Genomic DNA, 21,337 nt, shown 5'->3' on the forward strand with positions numbered 1-21,337 from the left:
ATCACTTGAATTACCTTAAACACCAACACAAGCAGAATAACCCTTAATGCTGCAGAGAGCACGCAGTCCAACTGTCCATTTCACAACTCAAAATATTTGCTCCAAATGTCAGGCAATCAGCTGACAAACATAAGTAGGCAAAAATAGGTCATTGTGTGGGGAGAGCCACAGCCGTGTGCGGCAGGCAGAATGAGGAAATAAAAACAGCAAAGAATTCGTATGGCCTTGTTAAGATTAAGGTCCTGTGGCAACGCAACACAATGGCAATGTTTAGACCATATATACTGCGAAAAACATGTATGAAAGGTCATAAAAGAGCGAAAGGAGAGAAAAGTCATATCCTATACTGAAATGACTACATATAAAAGCATAATGACAAGACTGAATTTAACACCATTAAACGTCCATTAAACGTATCAACTTCATAAAAGTTGATATACTTGATTTAACTAAAGTAAGTGACCAAACTCAACTGCCTCCTTTGTGCATATGATGCCTTGGTCGGCTAAAATGATCAAATTGACTGCGTTGTATAGTTCAGAGCACTCGGCAGACATTTTACAAAACAATTGATATTGTAGTTGAAGCCAAACATGCATGTTATACATTATATACAGCTCCGTATGCAGAAGAGGAACCTCCTGCCCCCTTACAGCAACTTTGCAGAAGTGGAAACTAAACTCAGGAGTTGGTAACTCTACACCATCTCAGGCTCTGGTTTTTATCGGAGATGGAACCATAATGGTTGATTTATTTTCAAAACCAGCACTTTCCGAGTATGGACTACTACCTGCCCTGTATAAAACATCACGAGGTTGGATGACGATGGCTACGAAAACCATAACTATAACTAATAGGAATCAAGTACATCATGGGATATCCAACGCTGACCTGTAAATAATTTCCCAATCAGGAAGTCAATAACCATCAATCATTTGAAGGCTGATGGAGTAATAACATCGGAGCAGTGTGTGTCTGATGCAAACCCGTCACGTACCGAACGAGGACTCTCTTGAGAAGCTGCTGATCACCCTCAGTGTAGCCTGGCCAGTCCTTCTGAAGGTCTTTAAACAAAGAGTCCTTCAATGTGAAGGTGTTATCTTTGCCGTTTAGGTTCGCCACCTGGAGAAATTAGAAAAGGCAGAAATTGGTTGGTTTACACACTTACATTAACAGACGCTTTTACCCAAAGTGATTTACAATGAGTACATTTGTCAGAATAAGGTGAAACAATATATCTATCGGTATAGTAAGGATGTTCATAGAACCAAGTAGGCCTAGGTATTGCCAGGTACCTCACAATTCAATTCAATTCTTTAGGTCTTGATTTGATATTGATCCAATTGCTTCGATATCGATTCAATAATACGTGCAGATGACAAAAATACCTAAATATATTTTAGAATTACCCATTTCAAAACGAATTAACCATTTCATTGTGCTTCAACTAGCAAAAAGGGAATACACCATTGTATAGCATTGGTCCTGAGCTAAACTTGCAGCATAAAAGTAATAATCATAACATGGACAAGTGTAAAAGGGCATGTACATTTAAGCATACTCGCTTCTAGATTACAATGACTGAGTATGCTTTTCTTTTTTTTTTTTTAATGGAATCAATGCAATGCATCGATGAATCGATATTTTTACCCAGCCCTAGAACCAAGTGCCAAGCACTAACAATCTTTAACCCATTCCCTAAATCGAACAAAGATAGCTAGGATAAGATGCTACACAGCTAAGCTAAGTACTATGACCAGGACGTAAACAATACAATAAGTGTGTAGGAGGGGGTGGTGGCTAAGCAGTCTGTACACCCACACCCCCCCCCCCCCCCCCCCCACCCGTGTATGATCACTGGGCGGCTGCGGACCTGTTGCAGGTGGCTGTCCAGAGTCTCCTTGTCGGCCTGCGAGAGGCCGTCCTTCTGCAGCCGGAGGATGAGCTCTGGCTTCCTGTAGGGCTTCAGGGCCAGCAGGTGGGTGAGGCGCTCTCTGAGCGGCCGCTGCAGCGCGGCGCTCTTCTTCAGAGCCGTGCTGGAGATGATGACGGGCCGCGATGTCCTCCGAGATGGCGCGACGTCCGACAGGCCGGGGGCCGGTTTCCGGATCTGCACCTTCTTGCCTAGGGAAGGAGAACCCGTGAGCAACACCGCACGCGACGTTAGAGCAGTAGGAAGCAGGTAGTAGGATAACCAAACTGCCTTTATAGATGGTGGTGCCAGGCCAAACAACACAGCGTGGATGTCTTGGATCATCTCGTCATCCAGGGCATTACTTGGCCTCAGGGTGAACATGCTGAAGTCTGTGTTCTACAACACAATCTCACGTCAAGAGCAGTATGATGACCTTCAGACGATGATCAACCGTATCGAATCATAGCCCGGACCTAACACATCGACACTTCACACGACAGCCTCCGGTAAACCATACTCAGAGTCAGCTGGTGCTTTACCTCCCACTGAGGCTGAGACACGGTCTGAGATGACTAAACCCTTTATGAGTCAGTGCCGGGAAGTGAAGGACTGCACCGACGCTGGCTATCCTCCCCAATGCGCTTTGTTCACAGGTAATGAGGCAGGGGCAACCAAGTGAAGAAACCAGCCATGTCGTTTATGCGTTGTGGCCAGTAAATTCTCTCCTTTGACTCTAGTGTGTCCGTTTCCAAATAAAAATCGGTTGCTTTCGGGGAAACTAAAATAAAAACAAAGCCCTCTCCGCCCAGTAAGGACCACCAGACATCGCCTTACTGGGCGATTGGCACTTTCTAAAGCGCTGTGTTTTCACCCGTGTATTTATTTCATGCATTGTACGCTGGACTGATGCGAACCAGCCACCATCAGCATTGAGGGCCTGGTAACAAGTGAGCCGTACTGACAAGTGTGTTGGTTTGACAACCCAAACACCAGGTGTGGTCCAGTCTGGCTCGGCCTCTGGTGGTCGTGGGGGGGGGCATGGCTACGGGCTCATAGCAGCCATCTGGGTCCTTGAGATGTACAGTACAGCCAAGTCATTAAGGAAGGGAAACCGTGCTCTTGTCTTGTTTCTATATGGGTCATTGCAACCGTGCCACACGTGAAATGCCCCGATGACAACCAGTGAACGAGAATTCATAACAAACGTCGATGGGTCAAACTGAAATGACCATATTTAGGAATCATAGTAATGTGTTTCAATGATTATAAATGTTTGCTTGGAACGTTTCCAGAGTATTTATACTAATGGGAATCTTGTGGGATTGTATCGTTAAGGGTGTCCCGTCTGGGCAAGTAGAAAAACAAGGTCATCAAGGATAGGAATGCTAATATCTAATAATATGAATAATAACACTAATGGGGGCTCCGGTGGCTGTGCATCTTCTCAAACCAGCCCTTTATGGGAGCCCTCTGACGTGACTTGAACACCTCTTCTCTAGAGAGGGGTGTTGCAAATAAGCATCCGCTATAAGCAGTATGCTACCTGCATTGGATCGCTGTTCTCAGTTTGCCTATGTGCACTGCATCTGTCCCCATCAAATAAACCACAAACAAATAAACCTGCGTGGGGTGCCCTCCACTCGTCCTTACCGACGTATCGCCCCCCAGGCTTGATGACGATGGCCCCCCGGCTCCGGGTCTCCTCCTCCACCAGCGCCATGCTCTGGCGGGCCTTCTGGTACGAGTCATCGGTGGCGCACACCGTGATCTTGTCCTGGATCCCGGCCAGGCAGTCCAGCTGAATGCTGCCTTCACTGTGACAACAGACGGAGCGAGGGCCGTTAGGGGAGAGGGGGAGGCGCGATGACAGGCAAATAACAGCGCCATTATGACTGGAGGTGCTGCGAAGGGAAGGCGAGGGGACTAGGCAGCTTTCCGTAAAATCGTGTGCAAGATCGCTTTAACCAGAGTTCAAAAAGTGACAGAAATAGCCTCTAACCCTATTTCAATTCATATTAACGCCACAGAGCGGGAGTGGAAGTGTAACTGATTAAGAGGACCCGAAGGTTCGGAGTTCAAACCTTGATTGCGTCCCACTTCTGAGCAGAGCCTTCATTGCTCAACTCGCCCTGAGCAGAGGAATAAAAGGAACTACGTGGCTAACACCTTCTATCCGTTTGTCGTTCCACCCAACTGTGGATTCCCACATTACGAATCAGTGCGCCATCAAATCTCATCCTTTCCTGGCCCTCCTCAGACTCTTTGATACCCCTCCACTTTGATGAGGGCTTGGCAGGAGAGGGGACAGTGCTGGCAGCCCAGCGCGGTTGTGATGGTTTGTATTGGAATTAGAGGCTTGTTAGGATCCAGACAGAGACGTGGGTTACCTCCAATCGACCCCTCGTCGGAAATACTTTCAGAAGAGGGGTTTCCAAGAGGAATCAAAGAGGAGCATGCAGTTTATTTTCTCAGAGTTTATCCAAATGTGTGATTCCTTCCAGTTATTTCAGTCAACAGTTAATCTCCTAGATTTTGCATGACAGGGACAGAGATATGAGGAAGGAGTTTGCATCCTTTCATCTACTGGTTTCAACAAAGTTCTGAAAAATGAATATTTCTGGAGCCCCAAGGACTCTGATTTATCAAAATAGTGACCTCGTGATGGTTTTTAAGTCAATTATTTGACTGCGTGCTCTCAGCACTCGTTTCTACCCTGAAGGTTTGGGTCCAAGCACTTCTGTCATCAACCCAAGCTGGCGGAACGAAAGGGGAGTGTGTCCGGCGGTTGGCCTCCATGTCTCTGATACCTGGGGGGCCGTGGGGCCGAGGGACGACTCACCTGGTGATGAACTGCTGGATGCAGTCGAAGCTGCCCTGGGGGTTATCCCTCCCCACGTTAGACAGGTAGAAAGTAAACGTCCGCAGCTCACTTGGATTTTCCGGTCGCGGTATTGAGATTTTCTGTAAAAAGACAAGAGGGGAAAACTTAGACCAAATGTGCCAATTCCATTAAAATACATTTGGTTACTACAAACAAAGCCAGATGAATCATAGTTGCCATTTTCCTTCACCACGGATGACTGTGAAACAATGTTTCGGTGGAAGTTTGATTAACTGAGCCATATGGTTATGATTTTGGGTGGAAACAGTTAAACCCTTTACACATAGTTTATTTTGCTTGCAGTGACTGTACACATGACTGTACACAGATCACAGATTAGCCGGTCGCTGACGCAATTTAGGGATGACTCAGTCTGGTACCCGTACTATCGATGTCGCAAATTCCTTTGAACGTGCATTGTGATATGTAGGATTATGAGTCGACTTGTCACGTTCCATTAATCCAATTAGCAACACAAAGAAAAGCTAGCTTTATGGAGCAGATATTCAGATACTTGACAAATCTATAGACGTAAACTAAAGCTTTCCTTCAAGGCAACATTGGCGGTGAAAAGATAAAATAAAGCCAGGAAGGACGGCCAATATCTCCTGCCTGGTTGACTTTGACCAGCTTCCAGCTAGAGAAGACACACATACACACGGAAACAGTGCTTTTTTCGAATAAATAAAAAAAAGACGAAAATTTAAGCAGCAGAAAAGCTATGATAAGTATTTCAAAATTCGTAGGTAATTCGGAGACCAGTCGACCCTAACCTTCCCTTCCCAGCACAGATGTTACCCTTCACCTGATCCCATCTGCATTATGATAAAATAGAAGAGCAGCCCTGAAATTATAAATTTGGTTTGTTTCTGGTTCCAATAGGGAAGTTATCTTGGCCAATGAACAGTGCGATGCAGATGTACCATTGGAAACCCAAAATAGTATTGGGATGGGTATCACACAAATACATCTTAAAGAGCAAATAAAAAAGGGCTTATGAAGAGAAAGACATAAACGCTGTTTGAAACGATAGTGTCTACCCGTTGGCATTCAATCGCCATGGTCATCGCTAACCATAAGATGATGGTGAGAAGGGCCAAAGAGAGCCACATTTGACGATCGTCATGTCAAGAAAGAAGCCTGACACGAGGTGGCAGGTCATGACGAGGAGGGAAGCCCCGCAGAGCAAGGTGCATCCAGGGGACAACCTGTCCAGCTCAAATGTCTGAATTCAAACAATGTTCCAATCAACCAGATACGCAAAATATAGACGCACGACGACAGGAACGATGCGTTTCACCTTTTGGGGGTGATCCTGACTAGGGCCTATGCCCCCTTCAGAAAAAAACAACAACCCGATTCCCAGTGAGCTGAAGGTGAAAGACCTAACCCTAGATCAGTGCAGCGGCAATCCCTGGCTCCTTGGTCAGGGATCGGGGCTGCCTCAATGCACGGCTGAAGGTGGCTCAGCTTTGTTTACCCGAGGTCCAAACACATGTGAGGCCTGCAGGTGGTCAACTAAAAATAACCCTGCCGTCCCTTCCCTGGAAACCCCAGGCCCTGGATACCCGAGACAGTCGCTGTGGCTGGAACCCAACGCTCTCGCCGCCACCGTCGCTGCAGCCTTCCACAAGGAGCTCAGAGACAAGATTACCCCTGAGCCAGTTGAACCTCTGGGTCACAGCCCACATCACTGCGGTGGTCCACGTCAGCTGCACAACAAGGTCACTGAGAAAGGTATCGCTGCATAACAGTGGAGGACGAAAACAACATGACGTTCGACGCCGGATAGCGTGTGGAGCAGATCTGATAGCATCACAAACCCGCTGATATCAAGCACAGTGTTTTGGTTTAGGGTAGATTTGGTTTATTTAGATTTGCAGTGAACCACAACAAAATAAATAGTTTATTTTATTTGAAGTTAGGTAGTTTAGTTATGTAGAAAATGTGTGGTACATATGCAATCACTGAAAAGAGTTTAGTTATTAAAATGATTCAGTGGTTCTGGAAAAAGTAGAGCTTTCAAATCCTAATTTGTGTTTGATGCATCCTTCAAAAGCCTGTTTAGGCCGGTCTGTTACAGTGGTTACCTATGACAACCAGGTAGCGCAGGTGCGGTCTAGCCAGAGACAGTGCGTGGGGTCACTAGAAGACATGTAGGTTGTATCGCTCCATCAGGAGTAGGGCTGGGTATCGTGGCCAATTTCCTAAATCGATTCGATTTCGATTCATAAGGTTCTGAATCGATTAATCACGATTCGATTCAATCTGCTCTTAAATAATGAAAATGGCTCAACTGTGTTACAAAATACAAATGTACTTTATTTTTTCTCTTCATCTTAAACAACAGGTTTTAAGTGCAGACTTGTAAATTGGACAGTTTAAAGTTGAGCTGTAAACAAAACTGTCTCAAGTCTCAAAAGTGCAATTTTGAAATTAGAAAGGAATTGCAAGTGAAAGTGTGCTTGAACTACAACATTCCATCACTGCAAATTGCATTAAGGCATTGTTTAAATCAATGTTTTTCACCCAGCCCTAATTAGGAGTACTAGGGACGTGATGCTGCTGGTGAGGAGCTTTCGGTGTTTGACAGCTGGATCTAGACCAGCCATGACGACAGCCATGACGACAGCCATGACGACAGCCATGACGACAGCCATGACGACGGCCTCTGCCCTCCCCCCCCCCCCCCCCCCCCCCAACCACAGCACGCTGGCGAGAGCGACATGCACTCAGTCCCCGTTCTACGCCTGTAAATAGTAATGCTCTTGCTGATCCAGAGGAAAGGGATGTTGAGTGTGAGCCTGTTTGTGAAACCAGAGATGATTAAGACGCGGTGGAAGTGGCTGAAAGGCTCAGAGGAGGGGCTTAAATCCTGTTCCTGACTCACCCGGAAGAGGACAACAGGGGGAGGGGGGGATATCAGAGCCCCTCCTCACAGAATGACCCAGCGGAACCAGCCTAGTTAGTGCCCCCCCCCCAAAATAAAACATTTATCGTGCATCGTTATGCATAACGGAACAGGGCTCCCAAAAGATGGATCACTTCATCATTCATACATTTATCACACGGAAGTGACCTCAGTGGAATCACTTTCACGATAGGTTTCATGTAATTATTGAGCTTAACGGTAGTGCAGTTAACTCAGTGAAAAAGTAACTCAACTCATATAGAAGATATGACTGGAGTCAAGTGGTGCCGTTTCTTGCTGCAAGTAAATGTAAACAATTTTAACTTTAAATATCAGCAGTGAATGTCAAGGGCTTGAGGTGAAACTTGCACCAATACACAGACATTGACAGAAATGTGCGAATTCATACCACTTTTAAATGAACAGCAGATGGTGAACCAGTAGTTTTTTTATGCATTTATGATGGCAGATATAAAAATAACTTGAGCTGGCCAAAAGGCTATACTGTCTAAAATTGTCCAATTGATGTGGAATATGAAAACTCCTGCACCAGAACCTACTGGATCTTCTGTCAGCCAGAAATGTACGCATGGGTAAGCGCAGAAAATCCAAGTTCTGAACGCTTGCCGTGTTCACCGCTTGGACAAGTTAGCTTTTCAAGTTGGAAAACTGAGCCAGAGTATAATTAAAAGAACAAAGTAGCAGCCCAAAGGGAACATGACAATGCAAACAAGCAAATGTTGTGCTTGAGTGCAGACACAAGTGCGCTTAAAACAGAGTGGCAGCTGGCATTTGTTCAAGTTTTTAGTACCTGAAGAACAAAAATCAAAGAAAGTAAAGCATACCTAACTAGCACCCGGTATATAGAGCCATGCAAATGGACATGCAACTCTGGTTCTCCCTGTGGTGCTCAGGGGGACGGTCGCAGGGCTGGGTTAAAATATCGATTCATCAATGCACTGCAATTTATTTGTTCTTGATTCAGATTTTTATCTTTTTTTATTTCCATTAAAAAAAAAAGAAAGAAAAAAAGCATACTCAGTCATTGTAATCTAGAAGCGAGTATGCCTAAATGTACATGCCCTTTTACATTTGTCCATGTTATGATTATTACTTGTATGCTGCAAGTTTAGCTCAGGAACAATACTATACAATGGTGTATTCCCTTTTTGCTAGTTCAAGCACAATGAAATGGTTAATTCGTTTTGAAATGGTTAATTCTAAATAATGTTTAGGTATTTTTGTCATCTGCACGTATTATTGAATCGATATCGAATCAATTGGATCAATATCAAATCGAATTGAATCAAGACCTAAAGAATCAAATTAAATTGTGAGGTACCTGGCAATACCCAGCCCTAGATGGTCGTCTACGTTTTTATCAAGAAAGAACTAATATATCATAGCTAAAACACACAATACTAGAGTGTGTCAAGAGTAGACTCTGGATTGTGTCCTCAATAGCAGCAACAGTTGTTGGGCTGCGTTTGCAGTGTGAAATTAAAATATCTTCAATGATTGCTCATCGATAAAACAACTGGTCTTGAAGGCAACCATCATTTCTATCGGCTGCCATGATAAACCAGCCTGGGTATACCCATGCTGCCTTGCACGCGATTTCATTTCACGCCGTTAGGCAGCCTGGATTCCATGGATCCGAATTTCGCCTGAGATAGGGAACCAATCACAGAACGCGGAGGGACGGCAAGAAGATGACGACATCTATTCGACACACCCTTCTTCCTCATCGAATTTCTGTCGCTCTACATACGTCATCTGGTATAATTGATACGATTGGCTATGGGCTACGTACAGACTCATATGATAGACATTCGTAGCGCCCAATAAACGGCTCCGGGCAATCGTAAACCACTCCTCAAATACGAGAAAATGAATGTGTGGTTCCCAGACCTCATCTCAATGTAGATTGAGATGAGGTCTGGCGTTAGCCAGGCTAATGATAAACCATCAGTACGTTGGAACTTCACACAAAAAGCACTACCGTTAACCCCACTGTTGTGGGCCTTCTGTAAAGGACCAGAATACCCCACATAAAAACCTACTGCCCTTTGAACATTCTCAAGCTTTCCCATACCTGCAACGCTCCCATGACAGAATAGTCCGCATTTAGTGATCATTGCTGGGCAATATCTTCTGACCATTAGAGCATCTTAAGACATCAAATGCCAATTTCTAAATTGTATTACGATTGATAGTGAATTATTAGCATTACAAAAATATATTTCTTTACGCTAATGCAATCTAGAATAAAAAAGAAAAAAATATCAGATAGAAAATAAATTATTCTATCTGATGTATATATAAATATATTTATCACAGGTGTCTTTATATAAATACAAAGACACATGTGGCCTAATCTCGCCGTCTTTATTGGCAACCCATCTTGAACTAAACAATGGAAAGGAAAAACATGTCTACCATACACGCATGCCATATTGAGACCCACATTTCCCTAATGTGGCTTGTAACTTTCCCACATTATTAAAAAGCATAAACCACTCTTCAACCCACCAGGTGAGAGCCCAGATCCAAAACTATCCAACCTGCTATGTAACCAAGAGCTTCGAGGAGGTATAACCAGGCAGTCAAGTGTCTTACATTTATTTATTATTATTTTCTATATGAAACACTTTGAGTCTTCCTTGTTTATGAAAGGTGCTATAGATATTAAGTTGCCTTGCCTATTATCCACTTAGATCAACCAAGTATGGAGAGCAACAGAAACAGTATTTATTCACATTCACAACCAAATGTTTGCGTAGGTTCCGGTGGTGCACGTTTTCAGAAAGATCAGCATACAGGCAGAACAGAACATGTGAACTAGATACATAGTTCACATCTCACCACCTGATCTGGTTGGGTACAAATAACGGTGAATGATTTAGGAATCTAATACGGGAAAAAAACATGGAAAGGTGGGGCTCTACCTCAAACCAGCAGCCGTCACTGGTAATCAACACTGCAAGACTTTATGCAATGAATACAAGAAATCGAGTTGATCCGGGTACAACCGCAATTGATACCGTGGCAAAAATCTATTTCTGGATGAAGGCATTTTACAGGGTGGTGGCATTAAATGCAAAGCTGCGCATATGAAGGACATCTGGAGAACGGGAACAACCGCCTTAAATCGGATTTTCTGCACTAGAATGCATCCATTAAGTAGGTATGCATGAGAAACATTAAATTAAACAAAGTATTCAATATATCAAACAACAAAATGAGTAATGATGCCCGGTACAGCCCCATGGAAGTCAATGTTTAGCAGGGCAGCCCCATACATAACGACAGTGTGCGGGGACATACATCACATCTCAAAGATTATCAGCCACTGTGATCGCTCAGTGCTTTTACAATGAATGATCCTCATTCACGTACCCCAACCTGCCACACAGACAATAAGAGAGTGGTAGGTAGAGCAACAACCAGCCCACCATGAGGGATTCAAGGTTAAGTGCCTTGCTCAAAGGCATGGTTGACACTGCAGTCTTAAATAATATCGATTGGAAAGGGATAATTTGTCGCATATTAATCGCAGTTATCTGGTTATAGGCTCAATAGGCATATTATTTAGTTATGGAAGAAAATTATTAATGTAATTTAGGAAAATCCTTTTCCTCTTAAGAACTAACTTAACTTAATTTAGTCAGTCATCTGCATTCACACCAATCAGAAATATGCTTTTGGTTTCGACCCAGAGTCAAATCGACTTGAGATGTAGTAGCAGAACAATAGTTATCCTTTAACAAATTGATCTGTACTGGAGTCAGACGACTCATTTACTGTTGCAGTTAATAGCAACGATTACCAATCCTTTATTTATACAGTGAACCAAGGGAAATTTACAATGAGCATCTGCAAGAATGCTGCCTTGGAGGGATAGCCCAGCCTGGTGTTACTATACCATTATAGTTATACAAAACTAAACTTAACAATTCTACTGTACTATCTACAGGCTTTGTGCAGATGTCAATGCAATGGATTGGTCATGACCATGGCTAGAAGAAGGAAAGGCAATCTTAATCTAATTCCGTCAGCAGTTACTGACGTAGTTATCTCCAACAGAGTGAACCGGTTGACTCAGGTCCTCATAACACGTTTTGATCAGCTGATACAGGTGCACTTCTTGATTTAAATTATTATTATTTTCCAAGCATACATTTATTTAAAATCACTTTCGGATTCATTCACCTCCTTGCAAAACCAGAATGTGATAAAGTTAGTCCGTAAAAGTAATTCACTGAATAGTTTGTCACAGATGAAACTCTCAATACCAAGTAAGTAATATTTCATTAACTAAAATGTCATCAGCTTTGCACACATGTATTTGGGAAAGGATGCACTTACCCCTTGGTTTCCAGTAAATCGAATCAAAGGTTCTGTCGGGAGGCCCTGAAAGTTGAGAATAAACAAAATTAGCCATTTCAGACACAGCATTTGTCATCCATTTTTCAACAATGTGTTAATGTTTAAACACTTTCACAATAAAAAAACATGTGTTCAAATGTTAACATAATCAAGACTACCAATCAAATGTACCACTGAGAGTTGTTTGTTTTTCTTGTATCCCTGAACTGAATTCAAAACACAGTGGTCTTACACAAATCCACCAAAGCCTTGTCTACTCTCTCGACTGGTGTCACTTCAAAAACAAAACCTGAAAACGACTCGCTTTGAACCTGTTTAATCGTATATGCATTATGTCGTCAAGAAACTGCCAAGTCCCTGTGCGCAAAACAGTAAAATTGATTTAAGTGACTTTAATATCTGCCTCAGCCTATTCACGTTTTTAATTGTGTCATTTTAATAACGCCGGGGAGATGCCAGCCTTTCAATGTAATGCAGTACCCCCTTCTAGAGGGGCCCTCGTAAACCTCCAAGGTTTGCCATCACGGTCCTCGTAACAGTTTGAAACGTGTAAAACCATGTTTACCAGGTATTCACAGAGCGTCTGTATTGTATTCGTAGTTCTCATTCTCAGCCAACTTTTTTTATTCTTCAAATAAACAGAACGAAGCATCAACATAACACTACTTTCTCGGTGGATCAACCGACAGACAACACAACCATGCAGGACGTAGGCCTGGAGCGACCAAGGTTGGATTCAGACATGTGGCCATTTGACGCATCTCATTCCCCCTCTTCCTCAACCCATCTTTCAGCCAAGGCCTTACAAATACACACACACACACACAGACACACACACGCACACTAAAAACAATAGCCTGCCTCTGTCTGCATCCCCCTAGCGAAGCACATTGCATATATCCAGAAGCATGACAGTTGCTTGGCAGACGTTTTGTGCATTCGTCCTGGTGTGCAGAAATGACTGCATGTCAGAACAGACGAGGTCCTCCCATTGGAAGAATATTATTCCAAGCTGATGGCTATTCCCAGAATAGAGAGATATAGTAAAGATGATTCTATAAGTTATTATACAGTCAAGATGGACAAGGTCATCACCGTGTCGATTTAATCCCATTTTTATGTAATGCAACATTTCCATGGACCTCTAGGGAATTATATTTTCTGCCCGTCCTCCTTCTCAGAAAGGTCATAGCGGCCAGCATCTCACTCAAGGCGCTAAAACCAAGTCTACTGGACGAAATGTTGTTCATTCATTTGAAGTACAACATAAACAGCTCTGTCTCAATGCTCATTAAATGTTCATCCCAGAAGCAGGAAAACACTACACATTACTCATGCATAGTTGATCGCTTTACTCAAGGCTCTGGTTGCATTACACTCAACTGAATATTTCCATCAATAATATAACCAAATATAAAGGATGCACCGATCAGGTGCATTTTTTTTAATAGTGAAACATATACATTTGCGGGCGTGTGTGTGTGTGTGAGAATGGCGGCTGGATTAAGCAGCCTCACCTGACCTGAAGTCTGATTGAACTCTGGGGCTGGGTGAGGCTTCACTCCTGTTTCACGTTGAGTAATCAGTGTGCACAGGTTCAACCAGCCATCACCACACACACAGTCAACAGATCTCATGATTGTCAACGTGGAGCACCGATGCCATGAATCATGCCATGCAATAAACCGGAATTCCAACACCACCACCTCACGTCCTCGGTAATGGAGGAGCCCAGAAAAGCCACCTAGCTGGTGTGTAGCATGGATATTGCTACAATATTAATAGTATGCTTTTTAAGAAAATCCTTGTGTGCCACCTATACAAGGGCTCTTAGTTAGTTAGGAGGAAGCGGGCGTTGTTATAACGTTTTTTCTTAACAAATAGTGACTTGGACAGATCATTGGTCATTATTCTATTGTATGTAGCCTGGTTGATTTTACTGCGTGTTTCTGGAATGTTTATGGAGATTGTGCGATGAGCAACGATGCGTATAGGCTACATGAGAGGCTTATATATCTGTAGCCTACTTCTGGTTCATGCTATGTGGCCAAGCCTATTATCCAGATATACAACTTGTTACGCATTGGCCATCACTTAAACGGATACAGGTCTCGTGCGTCAGGATTCTAACTTGTCAACCAAGTCAGCGATAACCTATGGTAATTTATATTATTTATCAGGATCGATTTAAAGTTTAACACACGCGGAAACAAGTTGGAAATGTGTCATTGTGCGAATAAATTTAGCCAAATCCACAAATAAAATATGAATCGTAATAACGAGTATGACAGGTAGGCGTGTCTATAAGCGTACACGCTTATAGACACGCCTACCTGATACTCGCTACTATGAGAGATTATACACGTATAAGCATCTACGGCCTCTCATGAGCTCAAACCGGGGTCCCAGCCACAGCAAACGGTGCTGTTAGGAAGTCTAGGTTTCAATAAAGCTCTGCTTCACGTTGTAGGAACCATGTCGACGGGAGAGTACTACGGCTGCAACGCAGCGCTTCCGTTACGCCGCACAGAGTCATGGAAAAACGCTCTCGCTCACCTCCCGTTAGAAAGGCAGAGCAGCCAGTTAGTGTCACATGAAGCAGAGGGAATGAAGAGGGAGCCGCCAGCCACATCAGGTTAAAGATACTGCAGTAGTGTCCACTAACACGGGGATGTGCGAATAACAACAGTTCTAGGTCTACTCATTTTAGCACAAACCCACATAAAGAAAACAACGAATAAAACCGAGCAGAATGAAGCCCGGTGAGATGCAGGCTGGTTATTGCATCCTATCAGCGAGATCAACTAAAGGCTTTTTCTAGGGTTGAGTGATGCCTCAATTTATTGTGAGCCCAGATTAATTATCTTAAAGCAGGATAACGTTACCGTCTCAGTGACTCTGGGAACAATTGTTTGAGTCACGTGATCGGCTCCTGCATAGGCAAATTTCAAGTAGATTGGCAGATAACGTCTCTAAGAAGTATATAGGAATATATATCGGCCAATCATGATCGGTGGCTGATCAATCGGTGCATCACGCCAACCATATTGTGGCGTCATACTTAAACCATAGTGTTGCACTGTAACTGGATTATCTATGAGCTACTTTGCCAGGTAAGAACCTTATCATGAAATAAGCCCTGGTTGTAGAGTGCAGCTTAAGTCGGGAGGCCGTTGACCAGACCTAGGCCCTGTGAATAGAGGGGTTGCAGGAGGCTAGTATGAGTAGCAGTTGGGCTATGAACTCCCATAGCCTGTCCAACTACACCAGACCTTTCATGGTGCCACGTTCTCCGTGCTACCGTTGCAGGGTTTAGCAGAGCACCGAATTTAGCTTTCCCCCCCCTCCCAAGCAAGCCATGCTAACATAGTGCACCACTCAGCCTGTTCATTTGAATGGGCTGCTGACATGTCACTATTCTCTGGGCCCGCAGCCCAGAATGTTCCACGGAGCCAGCTAACCTTCGGGCCAGAGTGTGGCTTCTGACTATGGTTTGATGACAAGCCTATGGACATTCAAACACAATCACCCACTGGCCACAGAATAGGGATGTGGCATGGGAATGCCATGGAGCAAGCAATTACAAAGCCAATATATTGACTTTCAACTCACATTTAATGCAATGCCTTTGCAAGTCAAGCAAAATGCCCTGGCTTCCGGATTCTAAATATTACCAACATTGAGAGCAAACAGGGTCCATTGCCTCAGAGGTGCACGTTTTAGTTAAGTTACCATTCTCAGACCCTAAACAATGATGTTTGACCCAATGTTTGGACACCGATTTGAACTAGTTTGTCTTGTTTCACCTTTGGTAGACAATTTTGATTACTTACGCTTCCCAACATATTAATAAGAAAACACCACCTCATATTCTGACCCTATATTAAAGACTTAGTAAATGGACCGATTATGGCTTTAATAAGTACACCCTCAACATTTATCGTTCACTAAATATTATATAAATAATAATTATTTTATGACTCAGGGATCACAACTGTCCAAAAACTATATTAAACAACATCTAGCAACACAACACAACACATAATTGGTGCCCAGTCTAACTTAAACAAGATGCACTTGAAAAGCGTGTCCTTAATCTGACAGGTCGACATTTTTTCTGTGGGCAGAAAGCGTTGGTGTGTTCCTTTACATTGTTGCTGCTATGCCAAACCAAAGGCAGCACCACGGTTTATCCCCAGCGTTTGGTCAGGGGATGCTGTCAGGAAAACACCTCAAGGGACCCCGTGAATCACAGACCAGTACCCTATGTGTTTAAGCGCCCTCTTCAACCTATAATACAGACATCATGATGCTCCCTATAAATAGAAATTGGTTAAAATAACAACCATAATCCAAACCATGATATCAAATGATTGTTTCCCAGGAAGGGTTAAAAAAAAACCATTATCCCAGCGTCCTCGCCTGCCTGGCTCAAGGGTACGGTCAGTATCAACGATCACAGCTATTATTCATATCGCCTTATTGACCCTCTTCCTTAATGGCGGGCCGACTCTCGACTAAACACCACCTGACTTACCGTAAACCATGCTCAAAATGTATTCCCACTGTGTTTAGTCTCTGCCATGCACAATTATATGCCTCTCAATACCATACTCTCTAGCACCCTAGTTACCCCAAGTGACTTGGGACCAAGGCCTGACTGGACCTACACACCGAGGGATCTTTTCAGGCGACATGAGCACGTCAGAAGGCCCTAACACCAGGGGGATGTTGTCCTGTGTGAAGGCCATAAAAGAACACCATGACATTTGGAGAACAATTTGGCAATGGTAGTTATGGTTATCTGTTTCAGTGGCCGGTCAATCTGTTGAAACTGGGGAGTCAGCATTCCTTAAATAACTATGGCACAAGCTCCGGCTGACCAACGTCAGGCAACACAATCCCCCGGCAGTCTCTACTGCTTCCCATACCTTTCCTATAGGAGCTAGAATGTGTGCGTGTGGTGGTGGGAGAGGAGGCCTTTACGTTTGACAACAACACTGACTTGGTGTTACCCAACTCGATGCTGCAGCCTATAGCTTCACCCCACCCCTCTACATTTATCCATCCTAAAGAAAAAGGACGCTCTTTTTTTTTTATTACTTTGACTAGGTCAATATGATGGGGATGGAGAGGAGGTTGTTTGTCGCAAGTAAAAAATGAAATACAATAGCAGTCCCAGTTGAAAGTATACAGGGTGAGACTCAGGACTACAGGATAAGTAGAGCAGACACCAGCGCTCATTAAAACTGAATCACTCCTCTGCCTCTGGGGTCAGGCGGAAAACTTATATCACTGAAAGGTTTCTCCACTCACACACACACACAGCCACAAATATACCGCCAAAAATACAGATGCGGAGATCAGATACTACATCCGAGGGCAATTAAGCCCAAAATTTTTTTTTAAATAGTTTTGCTATTAAATATCTAACTTCAAATTTGGGGTACTTCAGAATCTGGGGTCACAAATGTTCCGAACAGCCCAAAAAGAAACGGTTTCCACAGCACAAACCCAAGGAGTAGTGGTTTGGCACCAATGAGTTATTTTCAAATTTGGAAACACAAGCAGGATTTATCCGCATATCGACATCTGGCATTCAACAGAATAGGGTTAAGTGCACTGCACTGGACTCATTTACATACGGATGACTCAGATGTAGGCCAAATCATTGACCAAGCTCACTTCCGATGATGGCTCATAGCTTCGATGCAACACGTTTAGAATCCTTACAGTCCAGTAATAGCCCACACAACACAGGACAATGTAGTTTAACAAGATCAAACCATTTACACTTCATACACCTGATGGTAGCGATATTATAGCATTGACCCGAATTTGTATTCATCCTAATTACTCTAGCCCTACATATTAAGCAAATTTGGACTTTGAGGAGACAACAGCGTTATAGTCTTCTAGATCTCTATCTCACAAGTCTTTGAGATAGAGATCCATCTATCTATATGTATATACACATACACACACACACACACATACATAAGAGCCATGACATCATCACAAGCTCATCTTTCTGTCCTCTTTGTAACCTTGAGGTTGGTGATGTTCATCAAAGCTCACTTGATTCTCCTGCTTGTGTCAGAGCCAGTAGAATATGAGGAGTCTCCGGCCCGTCTATACCCCAGATAGCACTTTGTTTCATTCCATTCCTTCGACTGATGAGCACACAAAAGAACTGGCTCACACCAAATGTCACTTCTCCTACTCAGATCAGCTAACAGACAGTTCTCCAACTGTCTGCTTAACAATTCCGTAAAACTAAAACATTAAACATGTGCAGTGCATATACATGTACCACCACAGGCTCGTCAATTAAGAGCAATGCGTACATCGACACAGCCTATCAACATAACCTTATAATACTCACAAAACGTATGTTCCACGAGTTAAACAATCCACCTGCATAATTGCACTGCATGCTGGTTTGGAACACGTGGCCAGTCGGGGCATTAAAACAACTTCAGACCAGGACCCAGCACGTGGTCTTGGACCACGACAACCTCCTTCTTGCCATGAAGCCCTCCTATATATTTCATAATTATTCCACGTTGCCCTTGGACCACATGCCAGATTCCCTCCCTCCCCAGCCGTATTCGCTGCAGTCGCGGTACCCCACCCCTCCCGGTGATGCGAACTGACCCGAGATTCCTTTCGCTGCTCAGGCCTACATGAGACCCTCAGCACTTTTCCTTCTACTGTTCAAACATGGTGCGAAGCAGCGTAGCAGCAGATCAAGGCTATCAACAGACAGTTTTAGCCTTAATCAGAAACATACAATAATCTTGGACCGACACTGTTGCGTTGGGGAATTTTGCGCAAGTGATTAGCAAAGCAAGTCTGTGCAGGCAGTAGGTGTCAGAGAGGTATAGCCTGTGTCTTAACAATAAAAAAGAACAGGAAGAAAGCAATAATTGGCTGTTCCATTGCGTAAAAGAAAAAGAGTCCTGCATAACTTAACGATAGCCCTCAACTCTTTCTTCATGGACAGAGGATACTGTAGAAATAAAGACCGGAGAAATCACCAAATGGTGCAACCTGGGACAATAAAGATCTCTGCATGCAAAGCCTGTGCCAGGTTAATACTGGCCAATAATAATAAAAATGCACCCCATCTTCAGAATTATGAATTGTGAGCAGCAAAATGAAAACGTTTGGCCACCAAAAAACCCACATGTGCATACTACCTAATGGACAACAATGGCTTATACACTATAACAATCAGACGAATTCTGGAAAACTTTGTTACTTCCTCTTTGTGTCTTTAACATATTGAGTCAATACAATATACATTGTAATCAACGATTACATTAATTAAACTACCACATCAATGTCATTGACTTGGGACATCAGCTGATGTCAAGCTGTACTCAGCCACTGAAGTTGGAGGCAACAAAGTGTCCTCTTTGGCCTGCCAGGTTTCTCCCAGTCAAATATTTATAGAACTTGAAACGTTAGATGGCCATCCGACTAGCTGGCCACACATGGACCATCGCTGGGAACAGCAAAGCGATGCCTTGGAAAAAATCTTTAGGTGAATCTATAGCCTCAAGCGGTCGACAGAATGAAAATAGTTCCTTGAATTGCTCGATGTACGGTTATGGGTCATGTCTAAAATCTGTGGTTTGTTGTTGGTTGGAGAAAGATGCATATCTTACTACGAAGCGATGCAATTCTCAAGAAATACTCTGTACTGTGTATTCACTAGGTTTTCTTCAAAGCGCTTCACCCGAGGCACAACTCAAATGACTGTTGAATGTAACTAAACTGTTGTTTAAAGTTCGGACAGTCTCAGACTAGCTGGCCAACACACATTTTGACAGCTCAGCAAACTTGTTCGGAAGAATCCGTAAACGGGGCCAATATCGCCCCCCCAAAATAGCAGCACATTATTGCAACTGAATCCGCTGCCATTCAAAGTACACAAACACATCGAATAAGTGATGGGCTGAGTGATAAAGAACAGTCTACACTCAGGCTACTGCAATGGAGCTGGACCCAGTGCCCAATAAGAGAGCGGCTACAGCAGTACGTTTACCAGCTAGTTGACCTGGACCATTCCGAGTGGGCTATTGTTAAAGCTCATTCAGACTTAGTTTAACCAGGGGACGGCGGCTGGTTAAAAAAAGATTAGCTAGCTAGTTGTGTGGCCAACTAGCCAGCGCTTTACAAGCTGCTGCTGCTACCATCATAGCAACACCAGCCTGTCATAGCTGTTCACAGAGGATTCAAACAGGAATTAAAATGTCATTTTGTGTCAAACGGCCGTTTACCTTGGTGCCTTGGTAACCTTCAAACGCTCGCAACGCGCTGTCAGTTAGTTTAACGTGAAAGACGGATACATTACTGCCATTGCTCACTCTTCCACAGGACAGTCCGTAGCACTGTTCCTCCTTCAACGCCGCCATCTTGCTACCATTTCCACCACGCGCGCGCACTCTCCCGTCGTGAACGCGGAACTCGGGCGGCTTTTCACCGACCGTTCAACGGACGCTCACTGCGTCGGGAAGTCACACGATAATAACAGGACGCCAAACACCTCACATACCATTTCTATATCTATACATTTATATATATTTTATTTATATATATATATATATATATATATATATATATATATATATATATATATATATATATATATATATACATTAAAATACATTTATATATACATTGATATAATTATATATAAATTATATTATATATTTGAGGTATTTTGCGTCCTATTATATTCTGTGACTTCACGCAAATACATTGTTCTATATATATTATTTATTTATTTGAACGTATGCATATTATAAATATATATAATTGAAACACTTATAAACCAGGCTATTCATCATATGAACTAAATTCGTCAATGTGCAATAGGCCTGCTTCTGTATTTTAACTGGTTCGGTATTTGTTAGATACGTGTGACACAGCCTGCCCTTCTGCATCACAGGCCACTTCTGGATTTGTTTAGTTGGTCAATGAGGAGCAGACGTGCGTAGGAAGCGGTGGCGAGAGGGGAACATTAAAATGAAATGGAATGACGTCAAGAGACGTCAGCGTCATACTGTGACAAACACGAATTTTGGAATGTCCAGCTACGATCCATAACAGTATGCCAGGGGGAGTATCCATTCTCCACTCCCACACCGAAATCAGGAATTATACACACACTTCAAATAAAACAAAGGACGAACTGTTATCTTTATTTATTATTATCTATCTACTATCGTGT

General features: G+C 43.3%; 1 protein-coding gene across 2 annotated transcripts in view; it reads right to left on the bottom strand.

Annotated features, from left to right (window-relative positions):
• Window positions 1–20,528, bottom strand: part of ell (elongation factor RNA polymerase II) — a gene marked incomplete at its 5' end in the record, with an annotated part of 30,069 nt that extends 9,541 nt beyond the window's left edge. The window contains 6 exons of one of the 2 annotated variants that reach the window (XM_079740591.1): window positions 998–1,122; window positions 1,874–2,124; window positions 3,566–3,729; window positions 4,755–4,876; window positions 12,076–12,120; window positions 20,385–20,528. In XM_079740591.1, coding sequence (XP_079596717.1) covers window positions 998–1,122; window positions 1,874–2,124; window positions 3,566–3,729; window positions 4,755–4,876; window positions 12,076–12,120; window positions 20,385–20,519 — 842 coding nt within the window. The remainder of the gene's footprint in view (window positions 1–997; window positions 1,123–1,873; window positions 2,125–3,565; window positions 3,730–4,754; window positions 4,877–12,075; window positions 12,121–20,384) is intronic. The other variant, XM_079740590.1, reaches the window with a different exon arrangement.
• Between the last annotated feature and the right edge of the window lie 809 nt (window positions 20,529–21,337).

This window comes from Pollachius pollachius (assembly GCF_949987615.1).
Source record: "Pollachius pollachius genome assembly, chromosome: 7".
In the NCBI taxonomy this organism is placed as follows: Eukaryota; Metazoa; Chordata; class Actinopteri; order Gadiformes; family Gadidae; genus Pollachius; species Pollachius pollachius.